At 26.0% G+C, this 21,960-nt stretch overlaps 1 protein-coding gene across 2 annotated transcripts in view; it reads left to right on the top strand.

Annotated features, from left to right (window-relative positions):
* LOC129962047 (early growth response protein 1-like) overlaps positions 1-21,960 on the top strand; it is a 38,938-nt gene that overhangs the window by 8,154 nt on the left and 8,824 nt on the right. Inside the window, exon 1 of one of the 2 annotated variants that reach the window (XM_056075741.1) lies at positions 8,345-8,541. The exons of the other annotated variant lie outside the window; for it this stretch is intronic. Within the exon in view, the coding sequence (XP_055931716.1) occupies positions 8,415-8,541 (127 nt within the window). The 5' untranslated portion in view covers positions 8,345-8,414. Of the gene's footprint in view, positions 1-8,344; positions 8,542-21,960 lie in introns of those variants that run through there. 2 annotated transcript variants of the gene reach the window in all.

The raw sequence follows: 21,960 nt of genomic DNA, 5'->3' as shown, positions 1-21,960 counted from the left end.
ATTTCCACAAAATCAGAACTCACAGTAATCATTTTTAACTATTTCAATAGGCTGAAGAATATTATTTCATGTATAATCCAACAGAAAAAGTTCTGTATATGTATTGGCCTATTTGTTATTTGTAAAATTTCTGAAGAAAATTATATTTATATGTTGATATAATTTAAATTAATTTGTAAAAAAATTTGATTACTGAATTGTAAAAACGAAAGAAGATCAGTTATGTAATTTTCAGTTTTAATGAAAATTAATTTTGTGCATAATGGTTAAAGAATTATTTTGGCAATCCATTCGATTCAGTATCAAAATTATTAAATTAAATTTTAAATAATTTAAAAACTGTTAATTACATGTAAAATGTTAATTACAGATTTTAATTTTTTTTAAATTTCTGTAAATATGAGCTAATAAATATTTTATTTGTTATGATAATCAAATTAAAATATTTGCTTTTTTTATCAATGTTAAATTTTTCTCTAAATTTTAAGAAAAAAATATTTAATTTTGTTCAATTTTTTCAATTTTGTTTTCATCATGAAATAGTGAAACATTGCTGGATCATTTTATAATTCCTATTGCTGTTTCACCTAATTCGAATTAAAGAATAAGATATTTAACAATGGCGTAACTAGATTGTTTGACCATTTAGGAATTGTTCTTGTCAAATTAAACTCCAAGAAATGGCAGCAGTGCCTATGCACCTATGTAATTGCAATACTTGGCGTCGAGGCCTTTTCAATTTATTATGCAGAATCATAATAAATATATCAATATATATTTTACCGTTTACTCTATAGTAATGCTACTGAGCAAGAAAATCTCAAATATATTAATTTATAGGGAACAAATATGAAATGTTAGAACAATTTTGTATTATTTAAAGCATTATATATTTATATGTATACACAAATATATATTTTTTCACCAATCTGTGTCAAAAATCATTTATTTCATTAGTATTAATTTAAATCTGGAATGAGAACTTATTTAAAACAATGAATTAAATTCGAACATAATCGAATAATAATTCATAGAAAACAGTGTCTTAAAATTTTGAAGGAACTTATAAAAAAGTAGATGTTGAGCAGAATTTAGAAAATAATATATTTTACTTACAAAACTTTTAGATTTTTGAGATTATTTTCAACAGACGCAAATGGTTTTGCAAAGCATATTTGAATCAACCAAGCTTTTAATTCTTCGGTTTTGATGCCGAATGTTAAAAGTGTGCAACAATGAAAATTCACAAATTCACAAGTCAAACAAAAGAAAAAAAAGATCTCAAAACAAAGCATCGGTTGACTTATTATGCTGCGAATCACATACCAACAATAACCTTTATGGTTGTCATTTCTATTTTTATATCCTTCACTGCTTTCGCAAAGAATACAGACACAAGGAACAAGTTTTTATCTAATATTTTTCAGAGGCAGATATGTCAGGTGCATACTGGCTTCGTGATTTTTTTTTCTAAAGTCTGCTTCAAATAATCAGACAATTTGAAAATCCTGTAATGTGTTGCCATATTATGACATTTGCCAATCTCCTTTACTAAGTTATTGAAAAACATAAAGATATTTTACTGAACATATAATTACAAGAAACTATAAAATCATGTTTATTTAAGAATTTGAGGAAGCGATTTTGAAAATGAGTTTTATAATTTCTTATGAAAAAATAATCTTTCTGTGATAGAAAAAAAAAGCATATTATTACTTTAATGTTTCGATACGCCAAATGGAGTCATATAAAGAAACAGGGGGACGCAAAAAATACATAGTCTATGTTTTTTTTAGATAATACTACATTTATAAGAAAAATAATTACGAGAACCAATTTGAAAGAATTTTTATTAAAATCAGAAAAAACAGCTATTTTTCATTTAATTTCTTTTCTATTGCGAATAGTTAATGCCTTATTTTTTTAATTTTGAGATCGAAGAAAAGTTTCTCCTCTAAAAGTGAAAAAAAAAAAAAAAAAAAAACCCAAGTAAAAATTCTCTCAGTAAAATATTCCGAATTTATCTTTTATGGTTAGGAAAACCTTTTTTTTCTTTTCCATCCTCTGAAAAAAAAATGGAATTCATTTCTGTAGCTATATCGGTATTATTTCTTTTATCAGTAATATGGCATTTGTTCTCTAGAAAAAAAAAATCGTCCTGTTTTTGATTTCAGCACAACATTTGATAGAAAACTAGAATATTTTTTGTAAAGACAAAAGCTGAATTTCACCCATTTATTTCATCACTAGTCGCGACCAGCCAGTTCGCCAATCTTAATGCTCATTAAAATTTTAATAATTAAATATTCTATGTAATTCCTACTTTAATAGCTTTTTCATCAAAATATTTTAAAACTTCAAATTTTGATAGTCATATAATTCACTTATAATATTATAAGGGTCTTCAGTCATAACGTAATATGTATCTCTCTTATTTTCTGTTAGCTCCCGTAGAATTTATGCTTTAAATTAAAGAGAAAAGGATTAATCTGCAATTAATATAATAATATTTTTTATTGAAACAAAGCATTTTTTTAATAATATGATTACTGAATAGAGACTCACAGTCAGAGTCACTGAAACAGTCGATGAGCGTTTAAATTTTATGGGCACTAAAGAATATCTTTCTTAATTTATTTAATATCTCAAGAATTCGTCCACAAAATTTTCTCAGATTCAGCATGAGAAGATCGATTAATTAACATTGTTTAATTTTAAATGCATAAAACACTGAGAAAATAAACAGAATCGTTTAAAATAATCGGTTGAAAACAGGTTTAAAAAAAGCTACTTAAAAAACGATGTCCTTAAAACTATAAGCATATACGAAAAATATATAACTAACATAAATACAATTTAATTGCAAAAGTATACAACTAACCTAAAAATAATTTAAACCAAGTCCGCATCCGTTGGAAATAGTTGTCAATAATCAGAATACAATAAGCATGCGTGAATTTTCAACGCCAGTTATGGTAACGCAAATGCGAGAATTTTTCTACGCCAGTTGGGATAACGCTATGCAGATTAGAAGTTTTTAATTTCCTTTATTCTGTTTTATTTTAATTCAAAAGTACTTGAGAATGAATCTGAAAGGTCGATTATTTAACAGTATTTAATTTTAAATGCATCAAACATTAAGAAAATAAATAGAATCGTTTGAAAAAATCAGCCGAAAAATCTTAAGCCTAACCGTATTAGCGTGGGAAAAATAACTGAAGCCTAACTTATTTGGCGGTGGGAAAAAATGGATATTTTTTTCTCGGGAAAGTTAGTTTTTAATTAATAATTAAAATTCTAATTAAAAATTCAAAAAAAAACCCCAGGTGCACATTCCCAACCTCCAAGGTATACATGTACCAAATGTGGTAGCTGTAGGTCAAACGGTCTGGTCTGTAGAGCGCCAACACACACACACATTGAGCTTTATATAAGTATAGATTAAACTAAGTTTGCATTTCATTATTTAATCTTCAAATCATTCTTTATATTTACTTTATGACCTTAAATTTTAAACTTTGTACGGGAAAATTGAAAGAAATATTTGATTTCGGTATTTATTTATTGAATGTGTGAGCATTCATGGCAAATTTCATGTATAATTATTTTTTATGCAAATTAATTATGTTTTTCTCATGCATATAAACGCATCTTTTTTATTATTATTATTATTATTATTCATTTCGTAGTAAAATGAATGTCTTATTTGGAAGGAATTTTTTTTTACTATCTGAAAACAAATATGAATGTATTTATTTGCCAAATAAATTAAACTATTTTTGCTTAGAGGATTTTCAAATATTTGCAATGATTTTTTCTCTCTCATTTTCTTTTGAATATTTTCTTATTTTTCTTTACTTCAATTTGAGCGAGAGGAATGTAGCTTTCTCGGAGCTAACATTTCCATGAATCAATTACAACGAACACTTCGAAACTTTGCGTTGGTGTTGAACCTGTAAGAAAATTAAAATCTCCTAACTATGATATTTAAGAGAGATTATGGCAAACTTTAAAGGTCACACGAGACTTATTCGTTCTGGCGGGGGAGGTTTCTCACAAAACTCTCGTATTCATACCTCTTTTTAGAAAACGAGGAATGGAAGAGCTTGAGGGGGGGTAGAAATATTCCTTTCTAATTCTTTTATTTGCGATTAAAAAAGAATTTTTTTAAAAAAGAGTAGCAGTTTTGTTTGCCTGTTATTCATCTAATTTACAATAGAAATAGAATAGAAGGTGTGTGGCTATACAAAAGCTGTGAAATAGTTAATAAGTAGAGATTATACGATATGCAGTTTCGCAAATGGCAAGTCGGCTCACTTCCGTACTCACTTATACAGCTTTTACATTCCATTGAATTAATAACTTTACTGACCTTTTATTTTTCTCAGGAATCAATACTGGGCGAATGAGCTATTTTAGTTAAAAAGAGATTTGTTCAAAAATTTATTCATGAATTTCAGGGAAAATTTAAACAATTAACAAAAAAAAAAAAAAAAGTTTTTAGCTAAACGAATTGTTTGCTTTAAGTAAAGCTAAAACACTTTTTTTTTTTTTGCTAATAATAAAGTAGAATTATATTTATATGTATGTATGTTGGCAATCTATAGCCATACCGTTTGCCCTTGAATTACTGAATTTGGCACAAATATTCGCTGAAGGTGGAAATGTGTATCCTTTGAAGAACTTCTAATTATTTAGAATTTTAGTAACTTAAAAATTAGAATTTTAATAATTTAAAAACTAAATGAAATTTCCGCTTTTATTCTTGATAATTTTCAAAAATATGATTACACGAAACTGATTTTTTTCACCATTTTAAATTTCCAAAAATTGAAGATACTAATAATTGAGAATTGTTTAAAAAATATTTTTCTGAACTTTCACAATTTTTTTAATACTTTCTTTAGTTTTCAAACAAGATTTTTTGTATCAATGAAATTCAAATTATTTTCATGGTTTCATCAGATAATTAATTATATGATCTTCTCCTATTGCCGAAAGCAAAGGGAAAAAAAAAGAAAAGATTTATCTATTTATTTCCGCTGTTTGTATAACAAGAAAGTGAAATGCGTTACCCAGAAAGATAAAGTAAATTAGATTTTTTATTAATTGGAGGACTATTTTTCATTGGCACTGCGATATTATTTGACTTTAGGATCGTGTAAATAGTAGATAGAAAAGATGTAGGGCTGTTAAAATAACACTGCTTTTATGCCTATCACAATTTCACGTTTAAAAATGCTTGTTTTTAGAATCGTGAGCATCAAATTATGTACAAAGGATATTTAATTGAAAAAAAATTCAATCAATATTTTCCAATAAACCAGCTGGTTTTTAAAGGCACAAGTTTTACAGTATAAATAAGAAAACCTTTTGCATTATGTAATTTACTTCCCTAAAAAATGATACATGATAAACTTGTCAAATTATTATGAATTAACTTTTTTTGCAAGTTAAATAAGACGCAATTACTAAATTTAAAAAAAAAGTTATTCTCAAAATTTATAAAGTAGAAAGAAATACTTAGAAAAACTTACCTAATCAAGGTTCTATTTGTGCTATGTAACTAAGAGTATCTCTAAAGACTTAATTTGCGTTTCAATTTATCACCATTATTTCATTCAGAAAAAAGTCAGTTCATAATCATATGATACATATAAAATTCATAATATTGATTTGAATTTCAGATCTACTGTGCTACTTGAAAAAGGAAAATGTGTATAACATTACATTACAGCGTACGAAGGCGAAGATTTAGAAGTCAGATAACATGCGCAATCACTCTTGTCATGTGTTTATTACGTCACATGAACTGAATCCATTGAATTATAAGTGTCTACATATAATTACATTTTTTACACATTTTTAAAACAGTAATATTTTTCCGTAGCAAAAATATTTGCAAAATGTCAATATTTGCCTATTGTAATCGTTTTCTTCGCTAGAAAAATTGAATTTTAAATTAATTTTAGCAAAACACACATAGTTTTATGAAAGAAAGCAATTTAAATCTAAATGCATCTGGGTTTTAATTAGGAATTTTATATATGACAACGAAATAGATATATATTTAGGTTTTCCAACAAAAGACTTGAAACTGATTACCGTTTCAGAATATCATGGAAAATAAATTTTGATTAGAATAAAAAAAATTCGCCCCATTGTTTTAAAGCTCCATAGATAATTGCTTTTTAAACCATCTCAAATTTTAAGGCATTTCTGAAGTGACGCTAATAATTTTTCATAATCCTTTTTTGAATATCATATAAAACTACTTGTTTTTCCAATTTTAGACAATGTTTTGATTCACGTAGCGTTTTACTTACTTAATCATATCCTTTTTTTTTTTTTTTTTTTTTTTCCTTTTTTTAAAAACATGGCTTACTCACAGGTAGTTTCGTCAGTTGACGGTTGAAAAACTGGATTTACAGCGGTAAACATAGTAGTTTTTATCAACATTTAAAATGCTAAATGGAATTTCTCGATAAATCCAGTAGAGGTATATCAAATCTCTCCTATTTAGACATGTAAGATTCCATTTTGGTTAATTTCTTTAAAATAAATTCTTATCTGGAATATTTTCTTTCTTGTGAATTACAAAAATTCTTGAATAATCAGAATGATGCTTCAGAATTTTCAATAGTTTTCAAACATTTCTGCATAAATTACACAATAAATTATCTCAATGGATTATACTAAGCCTTTCTCTTAATTGAAAATAATGAACAAACATAACTTAAAATGTTCTAAAAAGAATTTATAATCTTTTGCAGACTTTATATTACTTAGACTAATTTGTAGAATAAAAAGCGTTATCAAAGTAAATTTTGTTTGATCCATTTGAAATTCTTTAAATTATTTTTTAACGGAATTATATAAAGCACGTTATATCTCAGAAAATGCAGCATCCAAGATAATCACTCAGTAAATATCATCAAATTTTTATTAATTGTTTTCTTTTTTTTTTTTCTTTTCTTTTTAGAATATTTATCTGCTTTGTTGATTTCTTATTACGCTGAAATTTATATCATTTCTTCATGTACAATCTTTATAATATTCCGTTGTTTATTCATCTTTTCATAAATTCTTACACAGAAAAACTCCTGATGTATTTTTCTTTAATGACATTCTTGGAGAAGATGTGTATTAATAACTAGGCTTTTTCATTTTAACATAGTAAGAATCAAATTTAAAATTATGAAAAATTATTCTATAATTTTTTATTCTTTGATTAATTTGAACTCGGAACCAAAGATTCATAAGGTGTTTATTATCTCTACTGCCATTGTAAAAATTATTGACATTGAACTACTTCTGCTTGTATTTTCTGAAGGCCACTTGAATCTTATTAGAAAATGCGTTTATTTCTGTATTCCAATTTTTTGTGTGAATTTTTATTGGGACATTAAATAACATTTTAAATATAAAATTCCGTGAATTGTCATGTGGATTGTCGGATCATTCAAAATTTCGCACATATTAGTTTTTTAAAAAATAAGTAAGTATATTTTTTTAAGTTTACCTGAATTTAAATATTTTCCTTTTTCAATATAGGATTCGAAACAAATGAAAAAAATGAATTATAAATCTATTATTGACTGTTGAAATAATTGAACTGGTGTCCATTGTTCAATTTTAAAAGCTGTTCAATTTTTTTAATTTCATTTTTTTTTCAAATTGATTTAAAAAGGAAATTAGAATAATAAAGTAAGGTCTAACTAACAATTTGAATTTGAAAAAATTTCGAAAATTTTTATCGCCTTTCATATAATTATAAAATCAATATAAATTAATTATGTAAATGGGATTCAACAAAATTTTATTATGGATTTCTAATTCGCCACTATAAAATGAGCCTAGATTGTTGCGATTTGATATCCAAAATTGAACCGACTTTGACCGAAATCAGTACTGATCAGTGATAAATACGGCATTAGAATTTTTTTTCTGATATTATTTTACAAAAACTGTTTTGTCATAAATACTCATTTTTGAGCTGGCTTTGCACTATATTACTACATTCAATTTACTTTGAGTCCATCTCTTTTATTTTATCCAGGAAGTGTGATCGATGTACCATAAACAATCTTTTCTTTGTTTCCGGAAAAACAATTTCATTTGTTGACTGCCATTTTTTGCACTTTCTTGATCCGATGTGTTCCTCAATTTCCAATGTGGGCAGTGCAAAGACAACAACCACGCACTTCCATTAAACCGGATCGCTCTGAAGTCAGCCGTTTGCCATATTTAGGATGAGAGGGCATACGTAAAGTAGTCAGCTCGTCCAATGAGCGCAGCGGACGAAAAGAGCTGAACGAATCCGAAAACAAATGCCTCTCGTTTTGCATTCAAGTACGCAAACTATGCATCCATGAAGAAAACCCAAAAGCACCGGCCCCTTCTGTCAGTGAAAGATGCCCACTGATGGAAAGTTGCGATGCATAGATGTCATTGTCCGGCCTTTTGCAATACCGTCTCACGTTTTTCGGAGTTCGACGCCGGATATTCCTAGCAGAAGCAACTATGGAACTCGCTATAATGGTAAAAAGTTGACTGAAATCACTAACAATTAACAGTACGGGATTTTTTTCTGGAGACTAACGAATAACAAAACATTCACAATAAAAGCATATACATATATATATATATATATTATTAACGATGGAAATATGGCCTGAAAAATACATGGGTTTGATGGCTACATAGATTTTTAGACTGCTAATGTTTAATAACTCAGATTCTCTTTAAAATAACGAAATTTAATATCGTTTATAAAATATCTAAGTAAAAATTAAATGATATCATTTAAAAGTGACATTTTAATTTATTTCAAGATGTTTGAAACCTTGCATTTGTTACAATCGGCATTATTGAATATTATGCATGATGTTATTTCTGGCATAAGTTGCATCTGTAATAACGTTATATATCCTTTAAAAATATTACTAAATACTTTTATTATGTTTAAAAAAACACTATTTCGTTCTTCTCAAAACAAACCGTTACAGGATAAATATATCTCGGCAAATTATACATTATTTGACAGTTACGAAAAAACAGCTGCTACCCCAAACAACAGTTGAGCAGCTGCAAAAAAAAAGGGGGGGAATGATGCCTATTTGTTAATTTTGAATTTTCAAAAATAACAAATATTTAAATAAAATAATCAAAGTGATTTTATATGAAGTCATAGAGAAGGATGACTTCACTCACGATGCTTTAATAAAACTCACTTCGTGACTCATGAAGTTTTTATAAAATCGGAACTAGTTTGGGCTTTTAGAAGTCGGCAAGCAGTGTATATTATACGTAAAAATATAATTGAAAGATACTTTGTATTGAAATTTGTTCATATAAAGAACTAGTTGTATATTTGCAAATTCCTTGATAGATTTTAATTTTTTTATCAATTTCATAAAATATTGTTTTAAGTGAATAAATACAAAACTACGTCTTCTATCAAAATTCTGTGGGCAATATTTTGCTTTCTAATTTATATAAATGGTTGCTATCTCAATATTATCGTAACCAACTTGTAGTTTTATTTTCAATAACAAGAAATTTATATTATTTAAAGAAATTTTCAATAAACAGTTATTTATACTCTCAAAATTTATATACATATATTTTTAAATTCTATAATGTATATCATTATGTCTATATGAGACACATTCTTGGAATTTTTTTAAAATTTTATTAATATTTAGATGCAGATGTTTTTATTTCTTCAAATATATCGTTTATTAACATACATTTATGAAAAAATATAATCTAAACTAGAATACTTCTGCTTTAGTATTCTTATAATCACCGATCGAATTATTTGTAACATATTTTAACTCGATGATAATTACTACTAACACATGTTACTTTTATGAAATTACGTGTTTCAATATTATTGCTAAAATGCGTTTTTTTTTTTTTTTTCCAGTCTAATACTTTTTCTCCAATAAAAGTTCAAATTCATCCGAAATTCGCCTTATAAACAATGATAGTTCCATACAAATTGATAAAATATGCTTATATGTAGTTATATAAATATACATATTAATGTATTTCTAATTTTATAGTTTCCATAATTTCTATTACATTATTTTATTAAATTTAGAAATGTATAAAATTGTGAAGAACGATTCGTATTTCATAAATTGTTGCTTGTATTCGCAAATAATAATTTGGTTTTAAAATGTTCAGTTCTTTTAGCATTCACTTACAGACTTTTATTTATATAACATAAACATAATTATATAACATTATATAAAAAGAACCCTATAGAATTTATATAAAAAGACGTAGAAATAAAATAGTTAGTTAAAGATAATTTAACATAATCGGATTTGTTTTTCTAGAATTTCAATCAAATTTGCATTGATTTAAAGACCATAAAATTTAGAAATAATTTTGTTTAATGTTAAAGTCATCGCAAAATTCTATAACTGATAGGTTTTGAGAATATCATTATAAAGACTTATCAAAAACATTGGGGAGAATTGCTTTTCTCATAATGTGTTCTGCGATAAGAAATAACTATTAAAATCTCAATATTGATAAAAAATATATATAAGGTATTAAAAAATTGCAGTTTGCTAAAAACATATATCCATAAAAATTGTAATGGATTATTATACAAGAATGGTTCATCAAATGGTTTAAAAATGTAATCAATCCGCAATTACCAAAACCAAAACTATTTTCCATATAATGATGAATTTTAATTCTAAGCATAAAACAGAACAAGAAAAAAATCAGGTGCCTAATCGAGAAACTGAAATATAGAAGATATGATTAAATATAAATTCAGGTTTCTCGAACCGAAAGTTTGATTTTTATTAGAAGAAATCTCCTTAAGACCTCAAAAAAATTAAATTTGATAAACTTTGTTCTTTTGATCAAAACAGATCCAAAAATACAGTGACAATTCAAAAAATTCTACAATCTTATTCATAATACATTTTATTGTGCTATGAAAGTTTGAATTATGAGTTTACAAAATAACCAATAAAAAATACGGAATTATTTCAAAAGACTGATATGAACATTAAGATTCCACGCAGGAAAATTAAAAAACAAGCAGTGAATAAATAAATAATAAATATTTATGTTAGCGGAAGTCGAAGTTCAATGTTTGGTCGAAAGGAAATTCATTTTTTATCGTTTGATTTCAAATATCGTTATTAATTAAATACTACAGTAATTTCTCATATCAGTAACTTTTTTTTAACAAACGAAAGATAAAAGCACACATAATTATCATGAAGAATATACCGTATTTATAGACAGAATTTTTCTATGAAGACATCGAAACTTCAAACTACTTATCTTATTATAAAACAGTTTGGGCATTTAAAGACATATAAATCTTGTAGCAAATCCGATCCAATGCAATGCTGTCAATAAAACAACTGAAACGAAAACATAACATTTTTTTTAAAAAGAAGGTTTTACTTTTAGAAGTAACATGCGTACATGAGCGTAACTTATAAATATAGTTCAAGTTTACATCGATATATAATTAATGAATACATCATGCAACTAAAGAAACGATATTATGAAAAGCAAAGTTAGCAGAGATCGATAATATAAATTTTCAAGGGAAATCTTTCAGAAGTATTTATTAAAAATATGTATCTGATCTTTCATTCACAGAATTGTGCTAATGATTTTATTAAAATTAATCTAAGGCTGCGAATGGTTATAATAAAATATATAAAGAGAGGTTATTAGAAAGAAAGCTCCGCTTTTTTTCCTATTAAGTTCTTCATTTTTGATAAAATTTTATTTTACCAAATTATGTTAGTTAACACTCTTATCTGAGGTTGAAACATTTTTATTTTAATATTTTCATTGCTCATGCGTTAGAAGAAATTTTTAATGACAACTTATTTATTTATTAAATTTAAAATAGCAAAATAAGTTGGAAAAAATTGTAGTATTGGCTTTTTTAAAATTGAAAATAAAATAAGCTTGAATATATTTAAATTATATATTGTTTTATTCCTCAGTTTCGTTACTTAATAAATTCTAAAGAATTTAATTCCACAGCTAGTTGCGATTTTCAAAACAAAAAAATCTCAACTGAAGATTGAAGCTATCTATTTATCTTTAAAAACATTTATTAGCTCAGAAACTTAAAATAAATAAATTAACATATTTTTTTAGAGAAAAGAATTGTTTTTTAGAAACTTTTTCATTTCGACTAGATATTTTTAAACTACTTATATATAACTATAAGAACCAAAGAGTTCAGGATTTTTTTGATTTTCTCTAGATAGAGTTATTACCGAGATTTTATTCCAGATTTCATATTTATCATTTTGAAATTAAACATATATAACAGATTTTTGTAAAATTATTTTAAACGATAATATTATTTTCATCAATTTTGTCTATTTTACTATGGCAGTCTAATTAAAAATGGATATAAAAATATTGAAAAATTAAAAACTCTTGTTTATTTTACTCAAATATTTTTTCTACTCTGATAAACTTTATTTGGAAAAAAAGCCAGAACTTATTCTTCCAAGTTCTTCTCCTTATAATAAGATATTTATATTGAACAAGAAATAAATTCAAATTGAAATAAAATAAAGCATAGAAATATAAATAAAAATTTATTAAGATTCGTTTTAGAATAAAACAAATTGACCTATATTTTGCTATTAATATATACATAGCTATATATATATATATATATATATATATATATAGCTATTAATCATTCGATTTAATAATTAGTTTTCATTTATTATATGAAGGCACAACTAAAAAAATTTAATAGAGAAATGAGAATTTATTGGAAAATATAAAATAATATTTGATCCAGCCATTCTAAACTGCCTTTCACATCCTTTAAATATCCACAGATATCTATGATATAAAGTAACATTACACTTCATTTTAAAGCAGATGATTAAATTTTATTACGGCTGTAACATATATTTAGTGGGATATTTAATATGTATGCACAAGGAGTATTATTTAATGTGCAGTTGTAATCTAAAAATTTTCTCAAGACAGTATTTTATAACAAAATATGTTTTAGAATAAGTATAAAATAAAAATTTTAATTTCTAATGGAATTGTTGAGTTGATGGATTAAACCTTCACCGAATGTAATAATAATTAAAATTTTGAAATTGGTATAAGGTTTTGATTTTGAATAAAATCCCAAATATAAGTAATTGAGGAGTAGAATACAAGATAATACAAAATGAAATTTCACATTTTTAATTTCTTTATGTAATAATTTCTGTTATTTAATAATATATAATAATATGCGGTTAATTTCTTTATATAATAATTTCTGTTATATAATAATATACGGTTTATTTTTTATCAACAAAAGAAATATTTCCCTCTTTAATTTTGTCTTTATATAAGCGAATTGTGTAAAAGCCAAACTATTGAAAATTTCACATTACTTTTCGGAAAGTATTTCAATATTGTTCCATTCATATCATTAAATTATGAAAAATATTTCAAAATGCAACTATTAATTTTTAAAAAAATGTATTTCATTATTTATCAATTGCAAAGAAAAAGTTGTGTTTCGAATTCATAAATTTATTAACCAAATTTGTCGCGTAAACTCTTTTATTTTACATTTCAGGTAAATTCGGCTTTATTGCATATCAAAGTCATTATAATTCATATCACATACTAATCAATATTTCGTTCAAAAGATTGGTTCATATGACTCAGATCGTCTTTTAAAAACAAGTTTGACCGAAACTGAATAGCCCAAACTGAAAATCTCATTTGCTCACCCACGCTGTAAATGAAAATTGCACCCTGCCAATGTATATGTGAAATGCATTTTAATTCTTCTGTAAAGCACACGTATGTAAAACAAATGTAAGCAAGTCGCGTGCATATAACAAGAGAATCGAATGATAAATCACTTTTAAACTAAAACGTGTCTCAGTTATCAGCACGAAAAGAAGTAATTTGTTATACAGTTTAACACGAGCTTGTAATGTAGGAGTATCATTTCAGATAAATAACTTTTTTTTTTTAATTCATTGATCATGTTAAAAGCTATATTTTTCTTTTTTCAGCAAATAATTTAAAAATGCAATATTTTCAGCTTAAACAAAATGACTATTTGAAGAAAGGGGAATTTTAAATATTTACAATGTATTGATTCGTAAAGTAAAATTCCATAATGGCATTTGATTCAAAACTCCATCCGTTGTGTTAATTTTTTTAATTCAGATTTTTTAAAAATGTTTTCATGGAACATCATTTCTAAATATTTTATTTATAAATTTTTATGGTGATTATTATTAAAAAAATTCATTCAGATTTTAAAATTTCATGTTGAGATACGTAACTTTTTTTGCAAATTATTTGTTTGTGCTTAAAAATAATAAAACACAATTTTTGCATTTAACATTTTTAAATCATCTTAAAAGTCTTTTTGAGATTTTAGTCCTGGCAACTTAAGTTCGAATTTTTGAAGATTTATTATATTTTTCACATTTTTGTGAGAATCGGTGCAATTGTCAATATTCATCTGTAACCTTGTGAAAAATTAAAATGTAATTCATTTATGTGCTTAAAATTATTTAACACATTGCATTCGGAAAGTGTACTTTTACATTTTGTGCAGTTTGTCACTAGATCGCCATTCACGTAAAAGTACGTATAGAACAGATTTAACGCCGGCTGCATGCGTAAATCTGCGACGAAATACACCCGCATAGAATATATTAAGACTGAAAAATCCTTATATTTTCTAATTTAGGTTTGAGAAAAGTGTGAGGACAAATTTTTGAAGTTCTATATATATGAATCCCTTTTGTTTTCCAAAACTCTATGGCAAATTGAAATTTTAAAATAAGAATTTCATTAAAGTTATTTATTTCATTTATTGGTATTATTAAATTTAAAATATACCGTTCCCCATTTTAATTAACAAAAAGATTTTTCAAATATTCAAATAAACTTCAGGTAAAATTAGAAAATCATGCAAAAGTAATTGCGAAACGCAAAAAGAAAAAAAAATCAAGTTGTATACTTAGATTTTAATGAATTGAATACAGACATTTTTGGAGGACTTATATTACGCATCTATGTTATTTCTCCAATAGATTGTTGCCATTTTGCCTAGTTCACTCATTTGAAAATTTTAGAATTTTTAGTTAAGGTTTAAATTTCTTAAAATTTTTATTATGATTTTTCGAAATTAAAATATTTCTCAATATATTGTGAATGCTTTTTAAGATAAAGTAGAAATTATAGTACTAGTAAAATCGAATGTATTAGCACTAGAATATCGCAATATTAAAAACATAAAGGAATGCATGTACTTTTGAACATAATAGTCTGAAGCACTTTTTATGTGAATTAATGTAAATATCTGCATACTTCTTTAAAAGAATGAAATCTCTAAGTAAAAGATCATTGGTTCCTATCAAATTTTAATGTTTAAATTGCATATTTTATTCTTTCAAATTAGTGGGAATAATCACTTTCATTTTAAATATTTAATAAATATTCATCAAATATTCAATAAAGTTGTGTTTTTGTATGTGTCTGTTAAAATATGAGCACCGAAAAAAACCCCACCGAAATATGACGTGCGAATGTCGATTTTACACTTTTTTTTTAATTAGAATAAACGTTTACCTAATTTAAGTTCCAACCTTGTACCCTAACTTTGTTTTTGTTTTTAATCAGCTTTTACGTTTTAATTGAATTGAATAGAAATTATAAATAATCACCTATATTCGGATAATTCGCGAGTATAAAATATTTCAAAGTATATATAAATGTGACGTATGGCATGAGGAATTTCGATTATTAATGTGTGGATTACAAAACTAAGCATTTGCCCGATTTCGTTAAATCATCTGTAGAAACAGAAGATAAAAATATAGAAGTCTTTTAATCTTATATGAAAATCGAAGAAACCATCGAAACACTGCTAAAAAATTCGTCTAATGGAATAAAGAGATCGCAAAGAATTAAAATTTTAATTATTTTTTATATTGTATATTTTCATTCGTATAAACATCGGAAAATAAAATCAGAAATAGCAAATTTGTAACTAATATTAAATGGCAGAATTTCTCTTCCAAAAAATTATTTTTAGACTAAATTATCAGTTTTTTATTTTAATTCATCTTCAGAAATTATATTATTTATTGCTCTGCTTTATAATGAATTTTTCTTGCTTCTTTAATTTTCCTCTAATTGAATTAATAAAATTATGCAGAAATAAATTTTTAAAATATGATTAATTTGTACAATGTAAAATATATATATATATCTTTGTAAAAAAAAATATATCTTAAGATGCAAGTGATTACTCTGAATTGGTGCCTTCAACTTTTGTTTTTTACTTCTACAAGAAAAATTTACTTTGAAAACTATTCTGAATAGACGAAGGTATGATTGCAAATTCTTGATTCATATTTTATATTTAATGAATATTATTTTATGTTTGTATTTATTAATGAATATTATTTTATATTTATGAAATAAAGAGCATAATTAATTATTTTTTTTCAACAAATCGAAGTAGCATTTTAATTTTATGTTGCTAGATTCTTAATTTCTATCAAACTAGAAATGAAGAGGAAAATAAATTGGGTATTCATGTATTATTTCAAAATATTTTTTACTGTAGATCAACTGATTATCTTTAAAAAAATTCTACTAGAAAAAAAAAAAAACAGAATATTTAAAAGCGTACATAATATCTTTAATGGAATTTTTTTTTTGTATCTCCACAATACTATGCCAAATTTAATCTACACATGCCATTGCATATATGCATATACAATTAACGTCTATATTATTAGGATACAGTATCACTAGCAACAAACAATAAATACAAAGGGTTTCAATGTTAAATTAATTCCGTGCATTTAATATGTATATCGCGAATATAAAATGACTTTATTAGTAATTTCCTTACATTTGTATTTTAATGTTATTCTTTTTTATTTTGTGTAATACAGAACGATTCTAATTTAAATGATTTAAATTCTGATAGGTTAAATATTAGATTTTTTCAAACAATAATCCAAGAAAAAACAAAATTTGGCTCATTCCATTTTTAAAATGAAACTTTATAGCAAAACAATTGTGTTATATAATGAGAAACATATATTTATTTGTCTTGAAGAAATTATTAGATATTTATCATTTCTGTTCATTTTTTTAAGTTCAAAATCTTTTTCAAGTTATTTCTAACATAACAAAGAAGAAACTGCGAAAAGTTTCTGTTAATTATCTTTATCTTCTTTTAATTTCTTTTAATAGTTGATTTTTGGGACACTGTCCAAAATGAAAAGAGATTTAAGAAAAACAATTATTTTAAGCACTTGCCCTGTTAAAATGAAAAACACATCGCCTATTTAACAGCAGCTCCATGCTTCTGTTGCCAATTACGTGGGATGATAATTAAGTAAAACAAATGTTAAATAAAGGCGTGTCACAAAGCTTCACAGACGGGATCCAGTACAACACAAAGTTATGATTTAACGACGACATAAAAGAAACGTAGGATTAACCACTTTTTCTTTTTTTTTAAGTTTCTTTGATGTATATGTGTTTGAACCCTTATTGCTGGTTTTTATGCATTTCTGAGGAAAATTATTCACAAAATAGACATCTTGTTGAGAATAATTAATTTTTGAGTAATCCTTCTTGATTTGAAACAGATAATGAAAACAGTTTTTGAAGAGAAAAATATCAAAATTATGTTATCTATTTTTATTTTCAAATTCATAAAAATAAAAAAAATCATAGAGTAAAATTTAATTATAACTTATTGGATTATAATTATGTTACAGTAAAAAATCAGCCTGCTTTTTTTAAAAATACAGGAATACAGTACTGCACAGTTCGGAGTATAATTGTGAAAAATTATGAATTCCTAGTACTATAAGTAGCAGCACAATTTTGCGTTGTTTAAGCTTACGTATTAGGTAAACAATTATTAATGAAACTGAGTAGAACATATGAGTATTCGCGAAAAATTGTATGGTAACATATGATCAAATTAAATATTAAGGTGTCTGGTTATCAAACCCTAAAAGTCAGTAAGCCTGTAATACATTATTGATTTGTTTGATTTGGTAGATAAATGCTCTGTTTTGAAGCTTTGATCCTTTCCTGAATTTTTAGATTTGATCACCAGATCTCCTTAATATTTAATTTGGTCATATGCTACCATCAATGTATAACAATAACATATGAGTATTCTAGAAACATTGTTTGGTAAAATATGATCAAATTAAATATTAAGGTGTCTGCTTATCAAACCTGAAAAGTAAGTAAACCTGTAATACATTATTGATTTCTTTAATTTGGTAGATAAATGCTCAGTTTTGAAGCTTTGATCCTTCCCTGACTTTTCAGATTTGATCACCAGATCGTCTTAATATTTAATTTGGCCGTATGGTTTGGCCATACAATGTATATACTGAGTAAAACAATAACATATGAGTATTCTAGAAACATTGTATGGTAACATATGATCAAATTATATATTGAGACGACCTGGTGTTAAAATCTGAAAAGTCAGGGAGCCCATAATACATTATTGATTTGTTTGATTTGATAGATTAACGCTCTGTTTTGAAGCAGTGCAAGAATTATATGAGGACATATCTCTTCAGGGAATGAAATAGGTAAAACAAAATCAAGAAAAGCAAAATATCTTTATCCAATTTAAACTTGAGGACGTTTGTTTACGTGCCAGCGCATTGAATTTCACCAGATATTGCTTCGCTGTTGGGGAGTCATTGAGGTGAAATAAAAGTTTCTCCGCATGTACCAGGATGGGACTTGTTATATCTGACATCTTTTTTTTTTATTATTATTTATTTTTCGTATAGGAAGTATAAAAAAATAAGTAAGTAATGTAATAGACAAAAAAGTTCATACTTGAGAGTTTTACTAATCTGTATGATTTAGAGCCGAAGAACAGATTTTTCAAATTATGACTGTCAGTTTGTCCGCCCATCTGTCTATATGTGAACACGATAATTCAAAACCACTTTGAGTTAGACTAAGGAATTTGGTATATAGACTTTACAACAATCTGTAGTTTTTTTTTTTTTTGTCCAATTGTCCAATTTTAATAGAAATCCAATCAGAGGAAGCTAGTCTTTCTTTTGCTTTCCGAATATACTACTAAGATTATTACTACAAAAAAGAAAAGAGTTCAGTAAATAAATTTTGGTATACAGATTTAACATCTGAAGTCTAGATACCTATCTAATTTGAAATCAAATCCATTTAGAGGTTGACAATCTGTCGGTCTCTACTTTCATAAGCATGTAAACGCGGTAATTCAAAAACGCAATGATTTAAGTATATGAGATTTCGTATATAATTTTGTGTCTACAATTGTTGTTCTATATCAAATTTTGATTTCAATCGGTAGGAAAAAAATGTGTCAAAAATACACATTCCGTGTTCCGCATAGCATTCCAACGATTATCTCCAATTATTGTACGCTAATAGGCTCTATCGTAACTATTGTTCGCCATTGGCATGCGGTTAATAATACAGAAGTACGTTTGTTAGAGAATACATTTATTAAAGAATATACGAGAAAGTTCCGGAAGACCATTTCCTCTGGTTATAGTAAAAATTTAAACAAACAGTATGGTGAAAGCTTTATGATGGGTTCTTACGCAAAATGAAAGAGGTATCCTAATATATTTAAAAGTGATTTACAAGCTGCAGAAGAATGCGATTTTAAAAACCAATAATCGATTTTCTGAGTAACGGAAACCTTAGCTAGAAAGAAAATATATTTATTTTTATGCCACTTTTTCAATGGCTTTAAAATCCATCGAACTCTTATTAAGTCCTACATCGGTGTAAAATCGTTCTTATCTACTCTATTCCAATTATTTCCATTGTTTTCGTTCACTGGTCTCTTGAAATTTTCGAAGAAATCGAAAATAAAAGCTCAAAATATCCATTTATGAATGCAAGAGTTATTGACTATTAAAAGTGATTTACAAGCTGCAGAAGAACGCAATTTTAACAACCAATAATCGATTTCTGAGTAACGGAAACCTTAGCTAAAAAGAAAATTTATTTATTTTTATGCCACTTTTTCTATGGCTTTAAAATCCATCGAAATCTTATCAAGTCCTACATCGGTGTAAAATCGTTCTTATCTACTCTATTCCAATTATTTCCATTGTTCTCATTAATTGTTCTCTTGAAATTTTCTAAGAAATCGAAAATAAAAGCTCAAAATATCCATTTATGAATGCAAGAGTTATTGACTATTCTCTACATTATATTCATTCCAACAACACACATTCATTTATGTTTTAAGGTATATTCAACTCATTTGCTGAATTATTCTTAGGTGCAAACAGAATTTTGACTTGATAAATCTTGTGACTTATGACTGTCAAATATTTTATGAGGAATTTTAAGTGGCTAAATTATTCTGGATAGTGATATAATTCAGAATTAAGTCCAAATATTAATGTTCAGAAAATCCCACAAATATAGAATAGGATACACTCCTGCTAATTTAAAAATTGATCCATTAACAGTAAAATGTTCTATATATTTTTGAAAATATAGGGCTCATGATAAAGCAGTGTGCTGGAAACTCCAATTTATATCATTTTAATTTAGCCCCAAATTGCAATTTTAATCCTATATACCTCAGAGTGTCCTCAAAAATACTGATGGTGCCAGATAATCTTAAAATTCTGTAAATGTACATGAAGTTAAAAACTGTCAGTTTTTTTTTTTTATTAAAAACCATTTTACCAGTTTTTTACTATTTGAAAGTTTGGAAGTATTTGGATTTCTGTTATTGTGAAACTAGAATTTGGAGAAATATTCAGAATTTCGTGGGGATTTTTTTAGTAATTGTAATTTTAATCCTATATACCTCTGATGGTGCCAGATAATCTTAAAATTCTGTAAATGTACATGAAGTTAAAAACTGTCAGTTTTTTTATCAGCAAAAACCATTTTATCAGTTTTTTACTATTTGAAAGTTTGGAAGTATTTGGATTTCTCTTATTGTGAAACTAGAATTGAGAAATATTCAGAATTTCGTGGGGATTTTTTTTAGTAATGTCCTGTTAATTGTTTAATAGGAAAATATGTGAATACGAAGATGAGGAGGAAGCTAAGTAATTGACCAGTTTGTGGTTTGGGGCCAATTGCATCGAAAAGGATGTCAGTTTGATGAATCGGTCAATGTTATGGATGGACAAAGCTAAAGATATCAGTCAGCCGCTACAAATCATGTCGATCCTGCTGCGTTCATTGGCGGCGGACTGGTCGGCTGTACACAAGAAGTGTCCTAAAAAAAACATTAAGCAAAAGCATAAATTTGTACTTCCTTAAAATAAGTTTCTTTGACAAACTTCCCTTGTAATTGATATTGATAAACTTCCTTTGTAAATAAGTCCTTAGAATTTAAGTTGTTCGGTCAATATAATAGCGGACATTTCTAAGCAATACTCTTTAAATCATGCAATTCGTTTCGTTGATATGCTAAACGAAGCGAAAATATTGAATCTTTATAATTTGATGCAAAACCTCAAATCAAAATATTCCAGTCGTTTGTATTTTAAAAAGATATAATTTGATTTACTGTTAGATTTTCATCTTTCAGTTCGCAAAAATATATCAATAACAGCAGTAAAAAGAAGGAATATAAAATATGAATTTTTATGAACTCATTTAAAATTAAGAAGATCAAAACTGTTTTGTATTTATTTTTCTTGAAATAGTTCAACCACAAATATACAGTTGAAGAAAAGGAATACGCAATGAAGAATTAAAGTATAATAAACAAAAAGAACATAATAAAAATTTAATAGACTTTATGAAAATTTGTAAATACTTGTACTTTTCAAGATTTGAAAATTTGTACTTTTCATGATCCTAAATCTATTAATTCAACTCTGCATATAAATGACTAGTTTATACAACACATCTTAAACCTCAATG

The sequence above is a fragment of the Argiope bruennichi genome, chromosome 2 (assembly GCF_947563725.1).
Source record: "Argiope bruennichi chromosome 2, qqArgBrue1.1, whole genome shotgun sequence".
In the NCBI taxonomy this organism is placed as follows: Eukaryota; Metazoa; Arthropoda; class Arachnida; order Araneae; family Araneidae; genus Argiope; species Argiope bruennichi.
Note: the sequence above shows the minus strand (reverse complement) of the source record. Positions and strands in the feature narration are given on the sequence as shown.